Genomic DNA, 10093 nt, shown 5'->3' with positions numbered 1-10093 from the left:
TTTTTTAACCATTTTCTTTCGGATTAGTGAAGGAACACCCCCATCAATGCACTTATACTCGGAATCCTTGCAATTTCTTTAGCAAAAAACAAGGCATTGAAGAGAAAGGTCCCATTGAAGTCATTTCCCTGTGAATGCAAGTGTGTGGAAACCGACTCAGCAAGCTGCCAACGATTTCCAGTGGGAGGCTGGGCAAAGACCCTTGAGCTGGGGCACTCCCCGTCTGGCACCGCGAGGGTAAAGAGAGTCCAAGCGCCATCCAAGAGACCCAGTTATGTAAGGGCAGCGCGGGCCCCGTCAGAGCCTCTGAGGGTGGGTTGTCCCGATTGGCAGCGGCTGCTGAAGGAGGAGCAGGTGATGGGTTGGCCGCAAAGGCAGCGGCACCGGCCGCCCTTTTCGTCCCTAAATTTGCAGCCACAGCTGCCTGTGGCTGGGCAGTCTCTGCTCTGCGTCCTGCAGCTCTGAGCCTGGAGCAGGAGCAGCCGTCGCGGGCGCCAGCATCATGGCTCTGGAGCGGTCCGAGCAGGGGCTCAGCGGGAAGCTCCTTAACGACCTACCGGACACCTCTCCGCTGCTGCAGCCCGGCATCAGCGAGCTGCGTCGGCGAGCAGAAGCGGACCGCGGCCAGAACTGGCCCATGCCCCTCACGGACGCTTTTCTGCTGAGGTTTCTGCGCGCCAGGGATTTTGACTTGGACCTGGCCTGGAAGGTAAGACTCGAGACTGCCGGGCGGGGACTAGAGGAAGTTGTCCAGTTCCTGGGAACAGAGGCTCCCTCCCAGATGCTCGCTGCCCTGCAGGCGGGGTCTGCATCCTTTGAATGCCTTAGCCTGGGGAGAAAGAAGAATTTGGAGTGGGACAGGAGATAAATCTTGGGAGAAGCGAAAATTCTCGGAGGGCATTTGTGGGAAATGGGTACTTTTCACGTATACAGGAGAAATCTGATCACTTATCTCTCTTGCTGTCCCAGGTGGGATTTTTAAATGGGTCTTACCCTTTTTTGTGTGTCGCGGACCTTTTGGCATTCTGGTGAAGTCAATGGACCCCTTCTCAGAATAAAGTTTTTAATTAATTGAAGGAAATGCTAAATTTCAGTTAGAGATTATTTAACATAGAGACTTATTTTTTTCTTGCTCAAATACCCCCTCCCAGTTCACCAACGAATCCTTCCATGAACCCCAAGTTAAGAACCCCTGCTTGAGATATGATTCTTACATTTACAGGTGGTTTCAGAATAATGCTGAAATGAGAATTTAATTTAATTTAGTTTAGTTTAATCTTTTTTTTTCCCCCAACAGCAATGATATTGGCTCTTGAAACCCCGTAATTTATCTAGGCTCAGGATTCTTAGAAAGAGGCACGTCTATGAGGAAGTTTGGGGGAAAGTTTTCCCACGTGCCAGAAGAGCAAGTGAATACTTGAATTTTATCCTGGGTGGTTATAGCAAAGCATTGAATTCCAATCAAAAAGTTGGTGGGAGTCAATGATATTAAAATTAAGAGAGAGCAGAGTTCCAAAAATGCTGATTACTTTGCACCATACTCTCATTTTCTGTGAATTTTTTTTTTTGTGAATGGCTAACAATATGAAAAGTGGGGTCAAGAGCTGGAGGGTTGCAAGCATTATAGATGGGTGAAAGGAATATTACGTCACTGGAAATAATGGACCTGAGTTTTCTTAATAGGAATCCTTAATGGGAATTCTTAATGGGAATGAGTAATTTCCTATTTTTTCTCTAGTATATTCTCAACAAATATTTTTGGAAGTTTATATTTAGCTATGGTAAAAGAAAAAAATAGCTGTGCGAATGTGTTTTGTAAGAGGGTAGAATAATATTTGCACAGAACATAGACATACTTTTATTTCCATGTAATGTCATATATCCTCTGCCATTATTTGTGTTAAACTTTGATTATGTTTTTTCTTATGGCTTAACAACTTGATTTGTCTCTTTTGTTTCTTCTTATTTCATTTTCGCTCTGCCAGTTAATTTTTGGTCCAGATCCATTAGTGACCATCACAGGAATATGTAGTGCTGAAGGAATGTTGACTATTGGAAGAGAGGAGTCAACTCATATGTAGCAGCAAAATTCCCCAGAGCTGTAGGAACCAGATTAAAATGTAATTGGTAAATGTTGAACAAAATAAATAAAAAATATAGTACAACATAGGTAATGCTAGTTTGTGGCTTTCTAAGCCAACATGTCGTTCCCTGGGAGCCATTTTTATTATTTTGAGTTTAATACCACTGGTAGGGCAGCTGGATTACAGAATATTAAAATATGTTTTCTAATGAGTCACATTCCCTCTGTGTCTTCCAAGGCATGGTAGCAAGGGGATGGTAAAAGGAATATAAAGAAAAGGAGAAGGGAGGATTTTCAGATTGACTGAAAGAAATATCCCATTGGGAAGTGATTAATTTCAAAGCTTCAAAGGGCGAAAACCTTTGAGATGGCATAAAAAGCACTAGATTGAGAGTCAAAAGACCTAGATTCTGGTTCTGGCTCCATTCTTAGCTTTGTAACACCAAGCAAGTCCCTTGATCTCTCTAATCCTCTTATCTAGAAAACTGAGGATAGTTAAGATGGTGTTGAAGATCTCTTCAAGGTCCCAGATCTTATGACTCTAAATCTGTTATGGATAGTTGGGCATCCTATCTCCTAGGGTTGATAGTAACTAAGGAATTATTTAAGTCAATTGCTTGCTGATCAGCCTGGAAAAAAAAAGAGATGAGTTTACACTTCCATTTCCCACACTCTTTGGTTTGTTAGACACCCCATGTCTCTCACTGGTACCCTGGAGACAAACATAGCTTAGGTTACAGCTCATGCCTAGGACTTCCTCACAAAAGGGAAAGGAAGAAAAGGTAGTCAGTGTGAAATACAAGGCAGGTATGTGGCAGGTAATTTATTTACACACAATGTTGAACATAAATGAGTCAGAGCATGCCTTAACAAAATGATTTAAAATTGGTTTGGTAGCTGCATAGTTAGTTAGATTTTTATGGGAGTCTGACTATTGAACCATCAGAATAAACAGAGCAATCTAAAAAACTACTTAATAAGTACTTTACATTTCACCTCAGCTTGATACTCTTTCCAAATCATTTCCAGTACAGTCTGCTCGTAAAATGACTAGGCTTGGACCAGTCTTTTTGTCCATGGTGACCCTCTTCAAGAGCACTGTAATAGTTATTGTCCTTACCCCCCTAGGCCAGGGGTTCTTAACCTTTTTGTGTGTGTCATGGACTCCTTTAACCATCTGGTGAAACTGACAGACCCCTTCTCAGAATAATGTTTTTTAAGTGAATAAAATAAAATACATAGGACTACAAAGGAAACCAATTTATTGAAATACAGTTATTACTTTTTTTAATGTTCATGGGCTATTCATAGTTGTTAGAACTCTCTCCCTTCTCAAAATATCTTGTATTTACTTTTTTATGTAATATTGTACCCTGCCTCACATCAACCCTCAGGGAAGAATATAAACTTTTTGAGACCAGGGACTACTTAATCTTTGCATTTGTAACATCTTGCTCCTGGTGCCGGGCCTAGTATGTAGTGTAGGCATTTAATAAATGATGTTTTAATTGAATTAAGTGGATGCTGGTGCAACTGAAAGAAATAGAGAAGTCAGAAGAAAGAGCAGATTTTTGGAAAATACTCATAAGTTTGGCATTTGAAGATGTTGAATTTGACATACCTGTCAGACATCCAGGTTGAGTTGTGCTGAAAGTAGTTGCAACTGTGATCTGTAGATCTAGAAAGGGTCACACATTTATGTGTGTATGTGTGTATATGTGTGTATGTATGTATGTGTATATATGTGTATGTTTGTATGCATATATAACAGGGGTGATCGAGGGAACTCCCAATTTGCTGATTGGATCTGGGCCAAAGGACTTAGATGTCATAGAAGAGAATTTGAAGAGAAAAGAGAGCACAGGGCTGGTAAACTTGGCAAACAGGTAGTGTACAGTGTAGTGAAAAGAACAGGGGCCAACATAGAAGACAGAGAAAAGGTAATTTAAGAAGGAAGAAGAACCAGGAGAATACAGAGTCTCTAAAGCCATGGGAGAAAAAGAGTATGCATGAGGAAATAGTTGTCAAGGGAAAGGAATAAGTATTTATATAGCACCTATTATGGCACTATCCTTAGCACTTTTTTCAAATATCTCTTATTATCCTCACATCAACCTTGCAAGGTAGGTGTTATTATCATCCCCACTGTACAGTTTAGGAAATTGAGGCAGACAGAGGTTGTGACTTTCCCAGGGTTATACACAGTTAATAAATGTCTGAGTAGAGATCTGAACTCAGATTTTTTTTGACTCCAGAGACGGCACTCTATCCACTACTGCACCACTAGCCCCTGCCAATTTTGTCAACAATATTAGGTGTTGTAGAGAGGCCAAAGAGAATGAGGGGAAGGGGAGTGGTGATAGGTGTGTTGTATTTGGTGAGTAGCTGCTCACTAATGACTTTTGAGAAGGCAAATTTAGTAGAATAGTAGGGGCTAAAGTCAGGTTGAGTATAGATCGTGGGGAAGTTGAAGGATGTACCGTAATACAGGCAACTTTATGAAGAAATTTGTTTGTGAAGGGGAAGAGAGAATAGTAGTTAGATGAGGTAGAAGAGTCAATAAAAGGCTTAAAAATACTTAGGATTGGGGATAAGAGAGAGAAAGGAGCCAATGGAGAGAAATTGATTAAAGATGTATGAAAGAGAAACCACATCAAAGAAGATGGGATCAAAATATGGACAGATCATCTGATCTTAGACTTTGAACGGGGAGGGGCCTCAAAGGTCTTCTAAACAAATGCTTTATTTTAGAAATGAAGAAACTGGAACCCAGATAGGTTAAATAACTTGTTCAAGGTCACATAGGTAGTAAGTGGCAATAGTACTAAGATTTAAATTTGCGGGACCCTGCCATGCCCTTGCAGCATACATTTAAAGATAAATTACCATTGCATTGATCTACATTTTGAGGTGGTAATAAAGAAAAATGATAGGAAAGGAAATGGTAACTGAAGGAAGACTTTTCTTGCATGCAACTTTAGCAACAAATAAATATTGTGTAAATGGTTTTCATGCACCTTCATGGTAGGGAATAGATTTAAAGGACGCCTAGTTAATGCCTTCCCCTTCAGCTCCTCTTCATTTTACAAAGGAAGAAAAGCAAGGCCCAGAGTGGTTAAATGAGTTGCCCAAGGTTATATTTGGTAGCAAATAGGAACCTGGAATTTTTAATCCAGGTCCTCTGACTCCAAATAACTAGCATTTATTATAGTGTTTAGGAGCAGCTCGGTGGTACAGTAGATAGAGCCCTGGGCCTGGAGTCAGGAAGACTCATCTTTGTGAGTTCAAATCTGGCCTCAGACACTTGCTAGCTGTGTGACCCTGGGCAAATCACTAAACCCTGTTTGCCTCAGTTTCCTCATCTGTAAAATGAGCTAGAGAAAGAAATGGCAAACTATTTCAGTATCCTTGCCAAGAAAACTCCACATGGAGTCACAAAAATCTAACGCAACTAAAATGACAAAAAAAAACCAACTCTGTTATATTTTCTGCATGATTTATTTAATTAATCCAAAAAGAGGGCTAAAAAAATGTGACATGAGAGTACATTTGCTATTGTACTATATCTTCCAGGAAGCAACTGGTTAATTTTAAGCAAGTACTGTGTTGCAAATCAACTGGAAATGAATCAAGGCCTTTGAATGGTTCTCTTTGCTTTTCTGTGAAGGAGAGGAAAAGGGAAAGGGTGAAAGTTTGACAACAGCTTTGTTTTTCTTTTCTTTCCCTGTCTCCCTATACCTCTTAGTAAGTAATTAGAACATATTGATTGCTTGAAGATTTTTTTTAAATATTGCAGTTAAATTAAAATATCAAGGAATCACATTTAATCATGAATACTATTTGATTGATAAAGTGTTACTATAATTAAGTGTTCTTCACTACAATTTGAAACAATTTTATAGTCCTCAGGATATATGGGAAGCTCTGTTGACCATTATTTACATAGCCCCTCCCAAGCTTGATAATTAAGTAATTCTCCTGCCCTACTTTTTTCTAGCATTTTCAGCTCTAGTGTCTTCAACATTTTCCCACAGAACTAAATTTCCAATCCTCTGTTTTCCATACAGCCTTTCCAAACAGTTCATATTTTGCTTACCTAAACTGCCCTCTTTCGTATATTCCTCCTTAACTAGAAATCTTCTATTTAAATAGATTAGACTTTCTGTTATATTTGAGTGATTTCACAGAGTAGTATGGTAATATCTTCATGTACAAAGTATAAATAACTAAAACAAAATGACATTTTAAGTGATTGTTTACTTATTTTTCATCATAGCAAAGAGGCTTCACAATAAAGGATATTCATGCAATGCCAATATTTTTCTCCCTTTGTGCCTGTTCACTGAATTATTTGAAAGTTGCTGAATAGTGGTCAATAATTTATTTGCTTAAACTAGAGCTTTATATCTAGCAATTATTGGAAAAGAAAACATATTGCAGACTAGACTTCTCCATTTGTAGAAGCAAAGTATCAGCAATGGTGTGTACTGTGTACTCAGTAGTTTGAAAAAAGGCAGCATGGCTGGTGGAGGTACCCCATTACTTTGTTTCTAATTCTGTGCTAGATCTTATGCTGTTGGTCACTATTTTGGCCTGTCTCCACTTTTCACTTTGAAAAATAAGGTTACCTTGTAACAAAGCCAACTGAATTTTTCCCTAGAAACAAATGTTATAATTGGAGATCACATCCTTGATAAAGGATTCTATTTCAAGTAAATTGTAGAGTCATTTGAGAAGATTAAGGCCATTCGACATGAGCTCCTTTACCTTCCCTCCTCTATTCCTTTTTTTTAAAAAATAATTTGATTTATTTTTAGTTTTGAACATTCACTTCCATAAGATTTTGAGTTTTAAATTTTCTCTCCCTCCTACATCCCCCCCCCCACAGCAAACAATCTGATATAGGCTCTCCATATACATTCATGTGTTAAGCATATTTTCCCATTAGTCATGATGCAAAGAACAATTAGAACTAATGGAAGGAACCACAAGAATGAAGCAATAAAACAAAGCAACAAAGGGCAAGGAGAGCAAATAGTGTGCTTCCATCTGCATTCAGACTCCATATTTCTTTCTTTGGGTGTGGATAGCAATTTCTATCATGAAAATTTTGGAGTTGTCTTAGATTCTTGCATCACTACGGAGAGTCAGGTCTGTCAAAGTCAGTCATCCCATAATATGGCTGTTACTGTGTACAATGTTCTTTCCTGGTTCTGCTCATTTCACTCTGCATCAGTTCATGTAAGTCTTTCCAAGTTTTTTTTGAAATCTGCCTGCTCATCATTTTTTATAGCACAATAGTATTCCATTACATTCATATACCAAAGTTCCCTCCTCTATTCTTTTCAACTTGACACCTCCCTCTCTTGAGACAATGAAGGGGAAAACAGATGATGTTGATCCAGCTTGTATAGACCTTGTTGTTGTTTATCCTTCATTTTTGAAGAGGATCAATGATGTCTTGATTTGGGTGTGAATTAAGTGAGGCAGAGTTGCACAAAGTCATCAGCCTTACTCTCTCTTCCAGAGTCATCAAAGTCCAGTGGCAATACAAAGTCAAGACAGCTGGCTATGGCCCAGGATGCAGTGAATGACCTTGGCATCTTCAATGCCTGACTAAGTTCTAAGCACTCCATAGTACCCGCTTCAACTGCCTTCATGGCCCTTGAAACAAATTGTTTTCATCTGCCCATTCTGCTGAGAGGAGCCTTCATATGCTTGGGGTAGATATCCCTCTAGCTCACTAATGAGTTTGAGGCCCATCTGTTTCCCTCAACTTGGTTTAGCCTGTTTGCCAAGAAAGTTGATCAGGATGTGGCCACTGAGCATGCTACGGCTTCTTGGAGCTGTAGATGAGAGTTGAGTGCCAAGTAGACACCAAAGATGGATAAACAGCCCTGAAAAAGACTTGACAAGCCCTCGAACCAGAGATGCTAGTCTTCCCTGAACACCCCATACATCCTGGCTATACCTTACATCTCCAAATTTTATTTCTGTACCATAAGAAGGACAACTAGGTGGCACAGTAGATAGCACTTGGGGGCTGGAGTCAAGAAGACTCATCTTCTTATGTGGCTCTGGGCAAATTACTTAACCCCTGTTTCCTCATCTATAAAATGAGCAAGAGAAGGAAATGGCAAACCACTCCAGTATCTTTGCCAAGAAAGCCCCAAATAGGGTCACAAAGAGTTGGACACAACACTATAAGAAACTGTATGACTTACTATGTTTATATATATATATGTACATATATATATTATATTTGTGCTAAGGGAAGATTTCTTTATACATATATGGTATGGTGGTCTAGCAGAAGCTGACAGACATATAATGCCCTGAAAGATTTCTGTATTCCCCTTCATTGCTCAGAGTTTCACAACATCATTATAGTATATATTAGTTTATTTAACTTGCATAATTTGGGAGTGAGGTTAATTCTCATTAAATGTAATACTGTGATTGAAAAAACTCTTTCTTAGCCTGAAGGTAGCATCTGTTTTATTTTTGTCTTCTTTTTTTTAATTTTATTTTAATTTTTAGGCAATTGGGGTTAAGTGACTTGCCCAGGGTCACACAGCTAGTAAATGTCAAGTGTTTGGTCTGAGGCCGAATTTGAACTCAGGTCCTCCTGACTTCAGGGCCGATGCTCTATCCACTGTGCCACTTGGCTACCCCTACTTTTGTCTTCTTTATCCCAAATATTGTGCCTGGCACATAGTAGATACTTAATAAATGCTTGTTAATTGATTAGTATTCATTTCATTTTCCTCTGATAACAGCTGGAGTTATTTTGATGCATCATGCTATAGGATCACAGATTTAGAACTAAAATCAACTTTACAGATCATTGAATTTATCTAATCTGTTATATCCTCCTGCCCCAAAGCAGGCCTTGTAGCCATTTCTCCAGGCCTTTTTCCCACCTGTCTTGCTGCTTCCACCCTGAACTAATACCAGGAACCAAATTTCTAGAATCTATAGCCTCACTCCCTGGAAGTCCAACTATCCACAAAGACCATCTTCCCTAAAACTATGTACATACTCTTATCCTTTATACTTCAAATCATTATTATCATTGCTTCTGGAAAAATTGTGCCAGTTGACTTCCCTATGGCACTGTTTCCCATCCCTTTGACTCCCTAGATTTAAACTTTTTTTTTCCTTAGCCATCATTCTCAGTCAAATATTAATTAAGCACTTAATCAATGCCAGGCATTGTGAAAAGTATTAAGGATACAAAAAAAGGGGGGGCAAAAAACAGTGTCTTTTTTCAAGGAGCTATGTCTAATGGGAGAGACAACATGCAAACAACTATGTATGAACAAGCTATATACAGGATAAACTGGAAATAATAAAAAGGAGACATAGAATTAAGGGGGGGTTGGAAAAGACTCCCTGTAAAAGATGGGATTGTGGATGGGGATGGAAGGAAATGAGGGAAATCGAGAGGTGGATATGAGGAGGGAGTTAGGAAGGGGCTAGTTAATGAATGCCTTTGAGTGATAAGTGGAGGATTTTATATTTGATCCTAGAGGTCATAAGGAGCCATTGGAGTCTATTGCATAGGAAGGTAACACAGTCAGACCTGTACTTCAGCTGAGTGGAGGACAGGGATAGATTTGAACCTGGTGAAATTAATCCACTTATCTTTGGCACTTCCACTTTGGGGCTGAGCCTGGGTGCACCAAGCCCCAGGTTATTACAGTAGGCCAGATGTAGCAGAATGAGAGCCTGAATAAAGGTAGTGGCAATGTCAAAGGAGAGAAGGGGGCATATACAAGAGGTGTTATGAAGATGAAATTGACAGACCTTGGCAACAGGTTAGATATGGGGGTAAGAGAGAGTGAGTAGTAAAATATGCCATCTAGGTTTTGAGCCTTGGTGCATGAGAGAGTGCTGGTACTGTCAACAGTTATAGGAAGAGAGTTTTTGTTTTTGTTTGTTTGTTTTTTTAAAGGTAGAAGTCAAAGATGGGGGGGGAATGGGAACAAATGCTGAGATTTAGGGAAG

The 10093-nt window shown here is 39.5% G+C and overlaps 1 protein-coding gene across 1 annotated transcript in view; it reads left to right on the top strand.

Moving 5' to 3' along the window:
- The first annotated feature begins 443 nt into the window (after positions 1 to 443).
- Positions 444 to 10093, top strand: part of LOC114053740 (alpha-tocopherol transfer protein-like) — a 36222-nt gene continuing 26572 nt past the window's right edge. Inside the window, exon 1 of the mRNA XM_027876882.1 lies at positions 444 to 709. Coding sequence (XP_027732683.1) covers positions 503 to 709 — 207 coding nt within the window. The 5' untranslated portion in view covers positions 444 to 502. The remainder of the gene's footprint in view (positions 710 to 10093) is intronic.

This window comes from Vombatus ursinus, unplaced genomic scaffold (assembly GCF_900497805.2).
Source record: "Vombatus ursinus unplaced genomic scaffold, bare-nosed wombat genome assembly UNPS02014812.1, whole genome shotgun sequence".
Taxonomy (NCBI): domain Eukaryota; kingdom Metazoa; phylum Chordata; class Mammalia; order Diprotodontia; family Vombatidae; genus Vombatus; species Vombatus ursinus.
Note: the sequence above shows the minus strand (reverse complement) of the source record. Positions and strands in the feature narration are given on the sequence as shown.